This window comes from Numenius arquata, chromosome 1, assembly GCF_964106895.1.
Source record: "Numenius arquata chromosome 1, bNumArq3.hap1.1, whole genome shotgun sequence".
Taxonomy (NCBI): Eukaryota; Metazoa; Chordata; class Aves; order Charadriiformes; family Scolopacidae; genus Numenius; species Numenius arquata.
Genome location: NC_133576.1, coordinates 66,122,270 through 66,140,644, shown reverse-complemented (window position 1 = coordinate 66,140,644; position 18,375 = coordinate 66,122,270). Strand labels below are relative to the sequence as shown.

At 39.4% G+C, this 18,375-nt stretch overlaps 1 protein-coding gene across 1 annotated transcript; it reads left to right on the top strand.

The window, feature by feature from the left end:
* The first annotated feature begins 1,564 nt into the window (after positions 1-1,564).
* Positions 1,565-16,424, top strand: LOC141469867 (granulocyte-macrophage colony-stimulating factor receptor subunit alpha-like). Its single transcript, XM_074155650.1, has 9 exons — positions 1,565-1,711; positions 6,701-6,830; positions 6,923-7,098; positions 7,770-7,909; positions 10,728-10,766; positions 11,685-11,823; positions 12,384-12,471; positions 13,038-13,119; positions 14,359-16,424. Exons 2-9 carry the CDS (start codon positions 6,703-6,705, stop codon positions 14,425-14,427), a joined length of 861 nt encoding a protein of 286 aa, XP_074011751.1. The 5' UTR covers positions 1,565-1,711; positions 6,701-6,702; the 3' UTR covers positions 14,428-16,424.
* The last annotated feature ends 1,951 nt before the right edge of the window (positions 16,425-18,375 follow it).

Below are 18,375 nucleotides of genomic sequence, written 5' to 3'. Positions count from 1 at the left end.
CAACAACTAGTATTGCCTGCCGTACTGAAAAGCTTGACGTCAGTGTGATTACACACTTACATCCTTTTCACAGAAGACTGTTTCATTCTGTGCAACTTATGGATGCATATGAGAATCAGCTGTTTAGCTTCCAACCTACATAGCTCTACTGTCATCTAGCTGGGCAGGTTGTACATACCTTATAGAAAATGACATTTCGGGTTCACTGATACAGATCTGTTCCAAAGCCATAATTCACTCCAGTTGTACAGAAGTGTCTGCAACAGAAAGTGAGAAAGAGAACAAAAGGCCTTACTTCTGCAGCTCCTGAAATGAAATGTCTTAACAGGGAACATGTAGACTCCTGTTTACTCTATGAATAAAATTGAGGAATTGAGACCTGAAGAAGAGGAAACATCTTCTCAAGAAACCTCCTGATTCCTCCTCTGCCCAGAAGAGCAACAAAAACAGAGGCTGATGGGAATGAAGCTATACAAGAAACAGGCAAACAGAAGTAGGACCAATCTGATCTGATTTACCGCTCCTCAGGTGAGATACAACAAATACATATAGTAAGACTGGCATACTCAGTGAATATTATAACTACTCAGATTTAAATGCTGTTGTTCACTTTAATCACTTCATTTTCCTGTTCAAATGATTTAAAGGTGAAAAAGGCAGAGGGATCTGTAATTAGGCTGTACTATGGATAGATGAAAAGGCAGGTACTATGTTTCTCAGTTTTCAGAAAGTTGCTTTGCTGGAAAAACATGTTTCAGGACCCAGGCACACTCTTCAGTGTCAAAAGCAGTCAAGATGACAAAAAAGGCTTGGGTTTACTCATTTGGGAATCTGCTAGCATGGGTAGCTGTGGATGTCCATGCCTGGGCAGTGCACAACCTGTGTTGCACTGTGTTAGCACCACACAGTGTGTGCTCACATTGTTGAATGCAGTTGGAAAGGGGACGTTCAGACTCTGCAGCCAGAGGGCAAGGGGGACTGCACACCTTCCTGGGACCAGAGCATGAGCACAAACAAGTGACAGAGTACTGATTTGGTATACTCAGAGCATTTGCACTTGTGAAGAAAATTTTCCTAATCTATGCGCCCAATTCATCCAGCCCAGAAAAATGTGTACACGTCAAGTGGAAAAGTTGTGGAAGCTGGTGACATCAGTTTGTTACCCATCTACAGGAAATGAGGCTGGCTAGTGCACAGCTGGGAATGGCTGTTACGAAGTCCAGAGCACCAGACTTATTCTTCTGTGCAGGGCGGTAACCCTAAGCAATAAGCAGGAAATAGTGTGGCTTGAAACAATGCTACTTGACCTCTACAGGAGCCAGAAGGTAGACTCATACATTCACCTACCTTTGAGGTTGTGCCCTGTACAAACACCTATATGAAAAATATGTGACAAAAAAGAGTGAAACTTACGTGAATGAACTGATAAAGAGGGTGTCCTTCTATTCCGACCTATTCGTCTCCCTGTACAAAAACAATGGCTGTAACCATGCTTTCCCCCATGACATTACAGAACTACAGGATAAGGGAAATGAGTAAGACGTAGGCGGGATTTTTTCACCCTGTTACACGAGCGGTTTAGAAGAACTTAATAATGAAATCACATTGTCAAAGCACACCAAAATATGCCACTGACACAAATTCACAGCTTCCATCCTTTTTGTGCCCAATTACTGTAACAGCCACAGGGGAACGGATTTTCAGGAAGGAGGTAGGTTTATTTTTGTCTTTGTCTGTTGTTTATTTTTACTCCAAAGAAGTTACCGCATTTTGTTATTTGTGCTAGTTTTAATGTTGCTAAAATAACTGTGAGGGGTGGATAGACATAACCTGCAAATCCATGCTTTTGTCTGATGAATGCCTTAGCCAAAATTTTCATGGTGTATTTTTTCTACAGTCTGAAATTTTCTACAGTTTGAAATTAAGTTTCAGCATGCTCTGAGAGTGGCTTGTGCTGTAGCACAGAGTCTAGCAGTAGCCAATTTCCATAGAAAGTTTATAAACTCCAGCGCAGAAATGAAACAACTTCACAAAGAAATACTTTATGTTTCCTTAAGATTTTGATCAATAATCTGCACAGGAACTATTTGAGGTGTAAAAGACAGTTTGGACCACCTCTGGGAAAAATGCTACTCTTTTTCTAAAGAAAAATGTTCTAGATGTTCTGTTTTTCTAAAGAAATGTGTGATACTAGCACAGGTATAAGAAAGAGGAGGAAAAGGCATTTTCAAAAATAAATTTGCAGTTTCAGTGAGAATAGTATAGTGACAGCATTTCTATTTAGTATTTACATGTGGATTCCAGATGATGTAAGAGGGGAAAGGAATGAATCCTCCTGGATTCACCTGACCAAGATGGATAACTTAGTCTTAGAGGGATCCCTCTGGGCAGGTCACCCTGGGCTATCTTTCAGTGACTGTCAGGAAATAAACACAGTGAAGTCTGCATTCATCTTGTCCTAGACTAGGGTGAATAAACTATGTCCTAAGTATCTGTTTCTTTCCAGCCACTATTAAGGCAGTGTAAAATTATTGGTTCCCCTGTGAGCATACCTGTACAGCACTTGGGTATGTTTAGGTAATACAAACTCCACCCCACAATTGACAGCATCTTCAGAGTTAGTTAAAAAGGTTAAAGCAACTTAATTTTCTGTTATTCATTTCCAATTGCAAGTATGTTATTTACAATCCTTTGTAAATTATCTGATCCATTGTGTCTAAAAGTCAAGAGCAGTTTATGCATTTTCTATTCAAGAAATACTGAATAAAAGTAAAAATTCTCTTGGGCTCAAGGCCCAGAGGTGAGATTCTGTCTTTCCTTGTTAGTAATCCTGATTACCACAAAGGACTGCAGAGCTGAATTTTCTTTTCTCTGATGTTTTTCTGCAACTACTACTCCTACATAGTTTCTGACAAGAGATGGAGGTAATCTAAGTTGACTCAAGAAAAGTAAATAAATAATAACAGAATGCACTGTGTGTGTTTAAAACAGTGGGTTGTTATGTAGGTGTGTGCAATCACAATCATCACATCTGTCTCAGTCAAGTACGTTACCTCTTTCATAAAAAGATATAAAGAATTTCAAGAAAGATTTCAAATATAGCTAAAAGTATTAAAATATGAGAAAATAAGTTATTCATGTATGAAACAAAGGGTGCTTGTGAGGATATCAGTATACTTGCACAGGTATTTTATTATCACTATTTAAGAACACAAGTGGCAGTTCAGAAGAAAGAGTGTACTACAGAGAAATTACACTGTTCTCTGCATCAGAGTTCACAGACAAGGATCAAGAGAGTATGTTCCTACCTATTTTTAAGGAAATAATGATAAAAAAAGTGACAAATATTGGGTTATTAAAAGAGGAGTTGTTAAGCAAGAAGCCACTAGAAAAATTTACCTAGTCCTCAAGTATAAAATGAAAAGAGAAAAATTTCAGTGTCTCATAGAAATAATGGAAGAAAATGGGAGAAATGTCTCACGAAGACTTGGCTCGATTCCAGGTGTTGTGAAAAGAAAAAATAAAACTGTAACACTGACACTCTGGGTGAATACAGTAGGCTCAAAAATAAGCCTTAAACGAAGGGTAGTCATGCTTATCCACTCTGCTAGATTTTCTTTGGCATATCCCCAGAAAGGTGAATAAAGAAAAAATTAAAAATAAACCCTCTCAAAACCTGGGAAAAAAGTCCTCTCAGCAAAGGAAATAGAGTGACCCACACACGTCTGAGTGATCTTCCCAGCATGTGCTTGATATTGGTATGAACGTAACACTGTGCAACTGATCATGGCTGTTTTGTAGGCAATGTTCTGGCTGTAGGAGTTAAGCTAATTAAAGAATATGTGAGTATATCTCTATACGCTTCTCTTGGATATAAAAAACTGTGTCCGTTGCTGAAGAGGCCAAGGATATGGTTTCATTTGCTTTTTACTTGACCACAATGTCAATTTTTGAATCCCTGTTTCCTATGTCACCAGCCAACTCAGTGCAAGATCACAAGTGGTGATCTGATTTGAAATTAGAATAACCCTTTTTTTCTCTTGATTTGCAGCATTGCCAAAGTCTTTATGAAGCCCATCCCCCTAAGACCTTTGCACAGCACCTGTGATCATTCTTCAGATTTCTGCATTTACCTCATAATTTCTTGATGGAAAGAAATCTTTACTTCTTTTGTAAATAAGCAAGTGAAGAATAGATTTGATTGACTGTCAGTTATAAAGTAAATCTGTGGCAGACCAGAGAACTGAGCAAAGCTCTCCATCACCTCAGTACAGTACCATAATCACTGGACTCTTAGGAGGAGTGTTATATATATATATTTATATATGTATTTATAAACTTACACATAAGTTGGATATAAGCAACTCTATGCTGAGAACTTAGAGGACTCTAGCGACTAGATAGGGGCCAATATTATTGTTGCTAACCTACACTGTCATCTCAGATGAGCTTGTTCCACTCTTTGTGGTAAATGATGTTAAGCCAGATGAAAAAATGAGAAGAAACAAAAGCTTCTGGAGTGGGAGGAGCATTTTTTGTTTTAGTGATGACCTCTTCTTCAGAGCTACTCACTATGAGGTCCCACAATGAATGGTACTAGCACAGGCAGGGAGGCAGGATGGAATCAGGAAGGAGACATAGAGGATGGGGAAGGACAGGGAATCTTAGACCAACGCTGCTGTTGAAAGAAATGCTTCTGAACCAAGCTCTTGAAACAGTTTCAATCTTCCTCTTGGAAGAGAGGAAGTTTTACAGAAATCCAGGAGTACTCTGACAACTTTGTTGTCTCTTGAACAATTCCTTTTTTTTTTCCAAACGTGTGAGAGTCAGAAGGTTGGTACTCTTGGGACTCCTTTGCAAGGTCCTGTCCCTGACAGTGTTTCTCCTAGCTCATGCTGACTCCCAGTGTGATGAGTGTGAATTGAACGCTTCCACCAAGGCATTCTGAGGGATGGGTTTTAATTCATCCAGCTCTATTTGTAGCCAGACTACACACTGCCATATTAAGTCAGGTCCCCTAGATAACAGCTTTTCCCTCTGGAAACTGTGATCCTAGCCACCTTTATTATGTGCCTACACTTGTAGTACACCCAAATAGAAGAAACTTCATTTGGAAAAGTAGTCCCAAAAGACTCCATACAGCCCAGTGCCTGCCTGGAACAAGCCACGAACAAATACTAGGTACAAAAGTGTGTTTGGACTCCTTTTCCAAAGAATTGCTTTTTCTCACATTACAGCTGAAGAGAGGAAAGGAGCCCGAAGGAAAATAGACCTTTTGAATTCTCCTATTGCTTATCCTATTGGCAAGGGATGTAGTAAAGGTCAAAAAGTAAATGGATTCAGAATGGATGATGGAAATCAATGGGGGATCAGGCTTTCTTGGACTTCTATGCACAGTGATCTATGAGGTAGCCTTCAACTTTGCAAGTCCATAGGGCACTTCTTGCTGGTAGATAAGAGAGCATATAGGCAAAGGCCTGCTTGATGCTTTCTCTCTCCTTTTACTTCTCTCCCTAAGCATCCACTGATGTCAGAAGTCTTGGTCTGCTGAATAACAGCATTTCTTTGGAAATCAGTGCTGTCACCTACATGATCAGATGCTTGTGGGAACACAAGGAAAAAGAGGTTTCCAGCTTTGACTACAGTCAAGCCTGGACAGGAGACAGTCGCTTGGTGTCATAATATGGTGGCTTCTGTGTCTTCTTTGGGAACCTGTGTTAGACAGGGAGCTTTAAGGCTATCTGAGGAGGAGGTACATGTAAAGGTGGTAGGCATGGTGGGCTTAAGCTCACTGCCTTGGAAAGCTGTGACCCAGTCCTTCAATTCGTGATGATAGTAGTTAAGACGAGGTACTGCATGATTATTATTTCCTGTTGGAGATCTCACCTTTTGATAGGGAAGAAACACACAAGGAATGAATTCCTCATGTGGATACACAACCTGAACACCTAGTCTTTTAACTTAAGCAAGTGATCAGCTTCTGTTTCAGTTTTGTCTTGTTTTGCACTAATGACATGAATATTCAGGCCAGGCCTGCTTCTATCAAGTTCAGTGCAAACAAAATTCCCCCATCCTTGAATCTAACATGCCAGAACAGATTAGCAACCATTTTCAATTCAAGATGGAAAAATATGTCATTCTGTCTTCAAAACTGTAACACTTCTGCAGGGACTAGCTTCAGAAAGCAGTCTCCAAGTTACATTGTAATCACCCAGTTGTTACACAGAAGAAAGTGGCGGTCAGCTTATTTCAAATCCTTAGTCCTTTTTAAACCAACCAAGGGTCAGAGTACTTAAGACAAACACAAGACAGCTTGCCTTGCTTATGGTTGTAGAATTTATATTCCGCTGTAGACTGGACCTTAGATAAACAGGGGATCTAAACAAAGGACACAACAGGGACTGTCTTTGTTACTAGCTTCCACTACATCCCTGTGGCTCAGTCAATTAAAGAGCTGATTAAATCCTAGTCACATCTTCAGCATCTGTAATAATGGTAGATAATCCTTATGGCTCAACACAAATATAACCATTGCTGTCTTAAAGTAAGCATATAACTGCAAGACCCAAAGAATATGCAGTTGGATTTACTAATCAGGTGGCTAAAAATTATTAAATGATCTTGCAGAGATCTACGTTGTTTGAGCAGCTGTACAGTCTTTCCACAAAGTGGACATGGGATATTATTGCTGTGATTGCAGGTATGAATGGGACAGCCATTGAAAATTTTGTCTGTGTCATTTTTAATGTTTCCTTCATGAACTGCACTTGGCATGTGGGCTGGACTGCTTCAGGAGATACCCAATACTTTCTGTACTGGAAGACCTCAAAGTAAGTAGGTCTGATGGAGTCTAGGGAATTTTGAATTCTAGTCTGATATGTGGTATTGTCAATATTTAACTAATGAAATATGTCATGTAAAGGAAAGAAGACTTCACAGGATGCCAGAATTACATCAAAGATAATTATGGAAGGCACACAGGATGCAGATTCCAAAATGTGACAATAGAAAATAAGAGAGCTTATTTCCTGGTAAATGGGTCTAGAAGTGGACAAAACATTCAGTCATATCAGAAGACGATTATTCTGTACAGAATTGGTAAGGATTTTTTTTCCAATTTTATTTCCAGTTTTATACTAAGGGAATGAAGAACTCTCATCCCTGGAGAAAAGTATACATTTTTAATATATCGCTCCTCAGAACAGATTTTTTTTTTTTTTCCCCCTTTTCCCCAGCCTTGATGGCTGAAAAGTCAAAAGTACAAGAATGAAAAAAACCAAATGAATTCAGAGACAATCTGAAATCATAGGTCAGAGAACTGTGAACATTTCAGTCAAATATTTGTTCTCTGAAAGAAAGGTGTCATCTTTTGGGATTAACTAGCTAAGGATGCCTGAGCAGGACTATCTAGATGTTGGTCTTATATCATTATCTCAAAATTCTGTTCAATCACATAATACAAAGGAACTAATTAACACTGTGAGCAAAAACTTTCATTTTTTAGGTGCTGCTAATGAAAAAATACTTCTGTTTAATATTAACACTATAAAAAAACCAAATCTGCACCGATTACATGCTGAATTCAGTAAAATCTAACAAATGGTTTGTGTTTTTTACTTTTTACCTACCTGCTTCTGAATTTAATAACTCTGGCAAAACTGCATTACATCCTTTTAAACCAGTTGCTTGAACATCTACTTATATTTTGAAAATGCAGAGCAAAGAGTGCTGATTATTAATCAATAGTATTTCTGATTATATTATTGTAGAAAAACTTACCCCTCCATTAAATGTCACTGTGAACTGCAGAGAAGTTTCTCATGGTTGTGAAATCCAGTGGCAACCACCTCACACAAGTCATGTGAAAAGACGTGCTTGTTTCAAATATGAAATTGTCATAGAAAACAAGGTAAGAGTAATTATGAGTCTTAATATTTCATATGCTTGTAATTCCACACATACTACCATACAACTAATACCCTGCTCACTTTCTCTACTTAACTAATCTCTCCTTTTTGATATACAGTGCCCCTCTTGTGCATGAGCTGAGGACTGCTGTCACTTACAAATAGGGGCAGCAAGTTGAGGGAATGCTTTCAGTCCACTGTACACTGGTTTTTAAAGAAACTGGGCAAGGATGTCATGGTTTGGGCCAGGTTGGCCAAAGACAAGATTACAGATGCTTTCCCCTACCTCTCACTCCAAGGAGAGTCAGAAGAGAGATAAAGAGAGTTATGAGTTTAAAAAAAAATAAACTGATGAAATATTAACAATAAAAAAGAAATTCATTAATTAGATACAATATATATAAATACATACAAAACTGTATTAAGCTCCCAGGGAGATGTCACCAGCAGGCACTGAGAAAGTTCCAGACTGGACTCAGTGATGAACGGGAGCTGGATTCTGGAATACTCTGATCAGGATCAGAGGTAAAGAAACTGATAGGGTCTTCCTCAGGCATCAGTTATCAAAGAAAGAGAGCCACTGAAGAAGAGCCAACCTGACTCTTTTCATCCCTCAGCTTTTATAGTGAGCATGGCAGATGGGATGGAACACCCTATTGGTCAGTTTGGATCACCTGACATGTCCACTCCTCCCCACAGGTGCAACTCCTCCACAGGGCAAACAACCAGGTCAGCTGGTAGCCACAGCAACAAATATAAGCAAGAGCCTCTCTCAATGAACAGAAAGTTGGTTCTGCTGTACCCCACACCAGGACAAAGGGATTCCCCACACCGAGAGCGAATAGTTATTCTAGCACAGGTAGAGGGATAGACCATGTTATCTGACAACTTTATTATGAAGAGTTATAGTTCATTAAATAGAACTCATAAATGGAGCATATTAAATGAGCTCTAAATATATTACAAAACCCCAAAGCTACTGTTAAATTGGATACAACCAATTTTATGCGTTCCTGTAAGGCTGTATGGATCCCAGTGTAGTCTTTCAGTCCTACTGCTAGTTTTGGATGAAGTTAGGTCAGGACCTTCTGTTCTGGCATTTTTCCACTCTGCAGTCTCTTATCCCATCTGCTACCTTTTATCATGTCTTTCACAAACTTTGTATTTGTGTTCCTACTTCTTGTAGTCATCATTACTGCTCAGTCAGATTTATGGTATTACTAAACTAGGTTCAAAGAGGTAACACATGCTGACACATGCACAGAAGTAACAAAGGCACACATGTAAGTTAAGATGCGCTCCAAGAGCGCTTCGGAATCTCCAGCTAGACCCTTGTACATTCCATCCTCCCATTTGTGTATCCAGCCTTGCCTCCTTCTCCTATTGCATCTATTTACTCACACCAGTGTGGTGTTGCTGAAGGAGTTTAGGAGTTTATGTTTATCTAATGTAGATCTGCAGCATACGCAATTAGGATGGTTGCACCACAGCTGTCAAAATCAGAAGTAAGGGGGAGTAATACAGCAGCTGTTCACTGGGGGGTTTTATTAAGTTCTGTGTCCTTTCTTGTAAACTTAAAGCGGAAAGCCCCATCCACATCTTTGAATAAAAAGAAATATTCTGTCAAGTTGTTGGAACAGAATATCCAGGTTTTCAAGGTCTTAACTGTATATAGTTGCGTTGGATCTGGCTGAGATGGAGTTAATTCTTCCCATAGCAGCCATCATAGTGCTGTGCTTTGTATTGGTAGCTAGAAAGGTGTTGATAACACACCAATGTTGTGGTTACTGCTGGGCAGTGCTCACACAGCATCAAGGCTGTCTCTCCAGCATTCCCACCTCACGAGTAGGCTAGGGGTGGGCAAGATCTTGGGAGGGGTCATAGCCAGGACAGCTGACCCAAACTAACCAAAGGGATGTTACATACCATATGATGCCTATTCAGCAATAAAAGCTAAGAGAAAAGAGAAGGGGGGAGAGGAGAAGGGGCATTCATTACTTACAAAATTTGTCTTCTGGAGCAACTGCTATGCATCCAGAAACCCTGCTTCCCAAGAAGTGGCTGGACATCACCTGCTGATGGGAAGTAGATAATAAATCTTTTGTTTTCCTTTGCTTCCGCGTGACCTTTGGTTTTGCTTTATGAAACTGTCTTTGTCTCGACCCACACAGGTTTTTTCTTCCCCCTGCCCCATCCTGCTGAGGAGGAGAGAGATAGAGCAACTTGGTGGGCACCTGGCATCCAGCCAAGGTCAACCCTCCACAATGGTTATTATTATACATTTCAGTAAATGCATGTATTTTGAAGACTTGGATGAATATGGAAAGTAGTATTATATCCATCAAAAACAAAGTTTGAAATATTTTTGGAAATATTTGTGAGTTTGTTGTTTCAACAGTAAAAAAATGTAAAAAATGGTGTAATAATATAGCTAAATTAAAGGTTTAAGAATGTAAAAGCTACACAGACAAAAGTTTTAATGGAAAAAAAAATCCCAGTTTACTAGTATTTTTTTAGATATTTGTTGTAAAGATAAAACATACAATTTTAATTGGTGGGCAACCTAAGCCTTTTTTTTTTTTAGTACTTTGATACTCAGTTCTGCAATAAAATTTAAATGGAACAGTATTTCAGAGCATCAGTGGTGAGGAAAAACCGTTCAGTGGAAAAATGGCTTAACATCACCGTCTTTAAAAGAAGGCATTTAAAATATTGTCTACTCTTTTTTCCCTTAAAATCAAACGTTCATCAGGCAGGAGTCTTTATTATATAGTAACAAAAAGAACAACCATAAAAATTAAAATTTTCTCTTGTTGCTAGGTTGATCCTGAGAAAAACATCAGAACCACATCTCAAACAGTAAGTCATTAATACCATATTAATCGAACATTTATGCTGGGTTGAAATTTCATCTATATCAGGGCATCCTCCAACCAAATTGTTTTGGTTTCACACTACCAGTTTCAGTACATTACACATGTTCTTCATTGGCAAGTTTCCTGAACTCAAAGTTTTAAACTGTTAATTATAAAACACGGTACAAAAAACATCGGCACATGTGGAACTTTATATTACTTCTATGCAAGTCACAAAATTTCCATTTTACAGTCCAAATTCATATATATGTGGAAATATGGGTCGTATTTTCACATTACACTTAGACACACAAAATGTAGAGATTTTTTTCTTTATTAATGGTATCTGGGAGGGGTTGAGATGGAGGAGGCAAGAAAACATCACCAGAAAGAGTAAGCTAGTATAAAGGAGGAAGAAAAAAAAGTAATAAAGTTTTCAAGAAGGCTCAATATTCTTCTGAGAAGGATTTCAATATATGTCAAATTTTTCCCTTCTATATAATCTGGCTGTTGAACTCTACCTCAGTTTTGAAAACATTCACAGTAAGAGAATGCCAGATCTTTAAAGAATTGCTTTCTAGTAAAATAAATAATTTACACACTGAAAATAAACTATTGATTTTTTAATCTTTTTTCCCAAAGTCCCATTGTTTAGCAGAGGCTAAGGAGCCAGGGAAGCATACCGCAAATTTCATCTTCACATCACCAATAACAAAAATGTTCAAACAAAAGGAATTAGGTTGGAACAAGCTAATTTATTAAGGGATAATTTTCTATTTGTTATTTCACTCTAGTATATTCACAGAACTATGCATAAAATTTTCTTTTGTAATTGTTTGCATGATTAAATGAACCTGACGCGTTCCTAACATCTGTACATCTAGTGAATAAAAAGTTCTCAGTCTAGCTGTTGTGTATTTAGGAAAGAAGCATCACAGGAAACTCCTACATATTTGGGAGCTTCAGTGCAGAAAAAAGGTACAGCGTCAAAATCAGAGCAACTGACAATGGCTGTTTAGTGAGTGCAAGCTGGGGAGAGTGGAGCACACCTGTAGAGTTTGGTAAGAATGCAGATCACTTCCTTGACCAAGTTTTCCCTCAGTTATTACTTGTCTGCCTCATTTGTTACTTCATACTTACAGATGGAAACACATTTATATTTGTACATTAATTTGCTAGGATGAAATTTGCTAGCATATCTCTTAATAAGAGGGAGGTATCCAAGCATTCTGGTGTGACAGTGGGTGCTTCTTGCAAGGAGACAATGAATAAGCAGACCTTTTTGAGGACTGTTGCCAGCCCTTTTCCTTCTTCCATTTCTACTTCTGGCTTTATAAACTTCTCTTTTCCCCTGTTACTCTCTGCCACCTTGGATTTTGAAGTACTCTGTAGGCCTCAGTTCCTCACAAAATGCTTAGTAAGGTCTTGAGTTACTGCAGACAGTCCCTATACTGTCAGCCATCCCATTCCTTCAGGTTACAAGCCAATGAGGTGCCCAGCTAAAGAAGCATAACTTCATACCGTTGCTTGACATTTTCATGCAAAGCAGACTGCACAGAGGTGTCCAATCATTCCTGTTTTGTGATGCTGATCAACACTTTGATGATTGCTTGTCTTTCAGGAAAAGAACAAGTTACATCTACTTCATCATCTATGTTATTTCTGATATCAATGCTGGCAGCAAGTCTCGTGCTTTTTCTCTGCACAGTGTAAGGCTTATTTCTTGTGCAAATTTTTTATTCTGTAGTTGACATAACACCTCTTTCCCCAACAGAAAATTTCTGGCCTCCTTTAAAGGAAAGGAGGGAGGGGGAAAATCGACACTGATCTATAGCAGGAATCACGAGCTGCTTGGTGTTGCTCAAGTGGACTCTATATTTCTGATTTCCAACCTTCTTACCCACTTGATCAACCATAATGCAACACTTTCCAATAGTGAGAGGTGGCCTTACATCTGTGCCGCTTTCCTGCCATGAAACCCTGCAATGTGGATGGGTGGTACATGAAATTGTTTCCTTGTTTTGAGGATGTTTCCCTTTCAGATACTTAAAACAGCAACTTCTTATTATTCTTTAATATGTCATAAAATAAATTATTATCATCCAAATTCTGAACAATTAAATGATACCATTGTATTCAGCCTATGTAATTTTTAGTTACTTTTTCACTTTGTCTGAAAGGGATAAAATAATACCTCAGGAGCATTATTGTATAGTACATCTTCATATGTTTGCATGCAAAGTCTTGTCTTCACCAGCTCTTTTTGTCATTGTAGAAGCATTTATTTGAAAAAAGTATCTGCTACAGTACTGCAGCCAAGAGACCCATTCCATGAGATCTCTCCAATGGATTTTGAGGTATGTTTTCTTTCCATTTGCCTGAAATTTGTTGTAAATAAGGGTCCATTGCAGTCTCAAAGGTATGACCTAAGTATCAGAAAGATGCACAAAACCAAGGATAAACTATCTTTCTTGTTCTTGGCATATTGAAAGACAAGGTCCACATGCAATAAGTCTTTTGGTTTTCCTTTTCCATTCTGAAACACTAGTCATCTGTCTACCAGGAGCACTGGAGAAAATATACAATTTCACCCTGCTCTCCCTATAGGTCATACGCTATCACTAGAATAGTGGTAAGCCTAAGCTTCTTTAAAAAAACAAAGACTTTTTTAAAGACTTTTAAAAAAGAAAAACTGCTTTACTTTGAGGGTAACAGAGCACTGGAACAGGCTGCCCAGAGAGACTGGAACAGGCTGCCCAGAGAGTCTCCCTCTCTGGAGATATTCAAAAACTGCCTGGATGTGTTCCTGTCCTGCCTGCTCTAGGTGACCGTACTTTGGCAGGGGGGTTGGACTGGATAATCTCCAAATCAACCACTTCCATCCCTACCATTGTGTGATTCTGTGATTCTCAGCCCAATAACAATGCAGAATCAGACTCTTGGTCAGCTATGGGGAGAGAAGGAGAAAAGACGTCCACTGCTGGCCAAAAATAGTTGTGCCATAGTAGATGTTGAGACTTACTGCTGTATTTGGCAACGATGCTGAAGGAGGAAAAGTTTCTAGGGTACAGTAAGAAAGAGTATAGAAGAGAGCTGAGAGGTTCTAGCTTATACAGAGAGCTGGAGAGACTCATGAGAAGAAGAAGAGGGAACAGACAGACAGACATTGCAAGTAACAGAGGGGAACTGTCCATCTAAAGAGAATGTTGCAAAGTTCATTGCAATTTGCTGAAAGTCTTTAAGTTGGCTACAGCCAGGTCTGGAAGCAAGAATGTGTCTGCAAGGACATACTGGATCACTGGTGAGCCTTTATAAAACCTTTCACTTTCTGTTCCTTCATCATGTTAACTTTCCTATGTTTAGAAATTAGTTGTCTGGCTTTTGAGTTTGAAAAGTCTTTTGTTCCTCTTTGGAGAGCTCGTCATGGAGGGAACGCTTAGACCTGTCTACTTCAGTCCTCTCATTGACAGAGTCCCACTACAGCTTCTATATAATAAACAACAACTCTCTGAATAACAGGGGATTCATAAATTGTAAACTCGTGGATAATCTCGTGCATGAAAAACTGATGAAATGTTTTATTCTTCCTTTAATAGACAGAATATAAAACTCAATTAATGAAGCATGAAACTGAAGAAATAACAATTATTGAAGAAATGACATAATGGCATGCAACAGAATTGAGCAACTTGAATTTTTTCAAACATATTATCTTGTTGGCAGTAATTTACAGGTTTTTCTTATTCTCTCCCTCTTGCAAGCAGAGAAAATAGTGTTGCCTATAGAGACGATTCCCTAAGAGCCTATCTTAAAAAGCCTCTTTATATTTGATTGCATTTTCCATAAATAATTTGAATTCTTTGGGCTACTTTTGTTTCTTCTTACGATGAGTATTCTTGCAATGTTTCAGCAAAAATATTGTAGTAGTGCTTTGGAATTTATTATACTGCTCTTCAACATCATGCTAAAGAATAAAATAAAAACAATGGAACTTAGGGGTTTTATACAGGACTTCTAGTGGTCCAATGCCATGGAAAAGGCACAGCTATATTGAGATTGTGATCAGGAATAAAAATTTGTCATCTGTATGAAAAGCCACTGAAAACTGGCCAAGATTAAACCTCTTAAAATTGTTATTTACTCATACAAAATCAATATTGTTAAAGTGTTCAGGAGACATTTTCTCATGAGCTTATTTGTTGCCTTCAAACTGTGTTGCTACATCCTTCAGCACAGCATGCCCTAGATGTTGCTCACAGCCATTTACAAACCCAAAAATTTCCTCCCAGTTTTCATCACTTCATATCTGTGGTAGATGAAAAAATAGCTTAAAACGTGACTGCTAACAGGTAGCACATAACTATGTGTATGTGTGGGGGGTGGGAAATGCTGGAAATTTAAGTTTTTAATTCTCCAACAGAAGCCTGTCACTTGCTAGCTGCAATTAGTACAAGCTGGTTGTGTGGTTTTATAACACCTGGACAAAACAGATGTGGCACATCATGAATCCTCCAATTGGTAAGGAGATATAAGACAAAACCATCAACCTCGGGGCTAATCACACATTGTGCTTCTGTGGATAGATTATTTAGTATGGGAAAACCAGGAGTTAGAGGCTATTTATAGCCATGAAGTCTCTGGTGCCATGCCTGTGTCCCACCTCTTATCCAGCTCCATGCCCCTACACCTCAATGCCATATCCTTGTGTCTCCGCTTCTAAAGATCTCTGTCATCCAGGCCTACACTGCACCAGTGCATTAGAGTTGTAAAACCTTGGTGGTACCATACAAAGATAAACAAAAGTAAAACAAATTAGCCACAAACACCTGTAAGAGACAGCCTGTAAACTCCCTGAAGAGCGAGAGAAGACCCTCCAAGCCTTCAATGGAATGCCTCAAACACTCATAAATAATGCAGGCCTGACATCCAAAGAACTGATGAGTCTCACAGGCCCTGGAAAAGCAGTGGGAGGACTGTCTTTTGGAGACGAGATAGTTCTGCTGCTCGCGTGGTGAGCTTGCTAATTCTGTGTTCTCAAGGCCATTGTGTCCAATAAGTGATCTTTGCTTCATTATCCGTGGAATGCATATGAAAGCGCACACTCCTGCAGATGCTAATGAAGATTATAGAGATCATGCTAAACATATATGACCATGGCACTCGTCTCTCCACCCAAATCATGCTACACGTCACCTGAGAGAAGGGAGAAACCTGAGACAAGGCTTTTCTTGGCAAGGTGGGCGAACCATGCTAATTCAGCAAACATAAAAGGAGAAAATAAGTGCCCCTAGAGGGAACAAAGAAGATTGTGTCTGGGAAGTTTTTTCCAAGAAAGAAGATGATTATGCCTGTGAAGATTCACTGAAAAAGATGCTGGAACCAGGACCAGTGATATCTTTATCTCTGTCTTTTTTTTTTTCTGTCTTTTCCTTTCTCCATCCCTCAGTTTTTCTTCTCTCTTAGAGTTGTTAAGTAACGGTTGAAACTGTTAAGTAATGACCTTAAATACCGCTTGCCATAAGTTGTTGTATACCTGTTGTTAAGTAACAAAATGCATACCTCATCACTTGTCATAGTTTGTGGTATACCTAACAAATTATCTTGGACTTGTTAAGACCTATACTAATCATTTTGGGAAACTAATAAATGTTTGTATATGGACCTTGAGATTTATCTCACCTTCGTTCACACTGTTGGGGATTTACAAATCTGAAGTCACTTACCCCCGCTCTTTCCTGAGAGTGGGACGTGACAACACCTGGTCAAACAAAATTACAAACAGGTCAAGAAAAGTTCAAGCAGAGAAAACTTGACAAACTTCAGCCCTGAGGCCTTGCAAACTCTTTACAAAGCTTACAGCCTGTTACCAGCAATGGCAATACCATATTACCAGGGTACATAATTTAGTTACAACAATTAAATTCACTAATGCTGCTGTTACACATGATCTGGCTTTTCCTCACCTCAGCATTGCTTGGAGAGTGTCTCTACAGAATCCCTACTAGGCAATTCTGTTTCTGACTGGCTTTTCCAAAGCTTTACCTTAGGCTGCTAAAATTACTTTTTCTGAAATTTTTATCTTTGTTTTTGCATTTCTGCCAGAAAAATAACATAGGACAGACTCTACCACAAGGAAACCAGAGGTTTGTTGCTAAAAACTAGGAAGTTCTTGCTGAAGGACCAAAGAGAAGGCCTTGTCTACCATTTATATTTTTGTGATCTACACAAAAGCTCTCAGATACTGGTATAGCAAAATGCCCAGACAGTTCTTGTGAGCACTCCTATGGTCGTTGGAGCAATAAATTATTCTTCTAGGCTTTGGGGACTTTAAATCCTGTTCTTGCAGTGGCTCTAGTGCTTGTAGAGCCAAAAGTTGGAAAATAGTCCTAGTGTATCTGCCCAGCTTTCTCTTCTCTTTCGCCTCCTCTTTCTCCTTTTTTCTTCTCATTTCTCTTCCAGCTTCTGGCAAGGCCATTCAAAACTAGTTATCTGGCCTCTAAAAGATAACATACTATGGTAGCACCAGCTTTGCTTTGGATTCTTGTTTTTTAATTTGTTTGCATTTTTTTAAGGCCTCAGGGCAGATTTCCCCTAAATATAGACAAACAAAGAAATCCCCTGTGTAGGAGAGTTTCTTTGTCTGTGCTAACATCACTGTCCTTGTGGGCTGTTTGGATTGTTCTGCTACAGTATATTTCAGTTTAAAAACAAAAAATACCTAAACCCTGAAACCTCAAAACCCAGACTTCCTCATTTTGTTATGGAGGTGCATAATCTGAGGCAGCACCAAAGACCACACTGCTCCTCTGCTGCCTGCTCCACAGGCTCAGGACATCTTCAGAGTGGGAGCACAGGGCTTTGCACAGGGTGTAGTTGGGAGTTCAACTGGAGAAAGAGAACCCAACACTGGACAGATGTGTTTATCTTTGTCTACCCATTGCAAGATGCATAATTGGGATGACTCAAAGGTTGGGAGTTGATGGCACTTCCCAGTACCAGATTCAGGCACAGAAAAAAACCACAGTTGCCCAGTGCAGTCTGCATTCCACTGCATCAACATTTAACAGTGTGATAAAAGGGTGTCTCAGTTACAGACACTGCCCAGAAATCCAGCCACAGCCATCAGTGGGCACAACCTTGTGTTCCAACCGCTTCTGCCAAGAAATCTCCATAGGAGTGTACAGCTATACCCCCCTCACAGCAACAGCTGCCCTTAAACACCACCCCTAAAGTGGTGCAGGATCAGGAAATGCAACTTTGGTGCAATTGATCCTAGTACTCCTCCTCCCCAGCCCAATCTCAGGGCTGTATGGATCACCTCAACTCCCTCCCTTCTCTGCTCCTGCAGTGTGAGGTGCCAGAGGGGTGAGAAATTCTCCTGGTTTGGATGTGTCTGCTGATGGAGTGGGTGGGAGGCTGCTTAGCGCTCTGGGAACTGACCTGTTGGAGGACAGAGACCAATGGGGGTGAAAGGCTGGGAAGTGAAACACTTCCAGTAAGTGTTAAAAAAATACCTACATGGGTAAGTGTGGAACTCCTTTAATCTGCAAGTGCAGTAAAACTTCTGACAATAGACTACCTTTTCCTCTGAATGACTATCACGGGCCCAGACC

Coding starts and splice junctions, on each gene's coding strand:
- LOC141469867 (XM_074155650.1), top strand. CDS start 6,703: ATGAATGGGACAGCCATTGAAAATTTTGTCTGTGTCATTTTTAATGTT. Junction 7,099..7,769: donor GATTATTCTGTACAGAATTG/GTAAGGATTTTT, acceptor ATATTATTGTAG/AAAAACTTACCCCTCCATTA. Junction 7,910..10,727: donor AAATTGTCATAGAAAACAAG/GTAAGAGTAATT, acceptor TCTTGTTGCTAG/GTTGATCCTGAGAAAAACAT.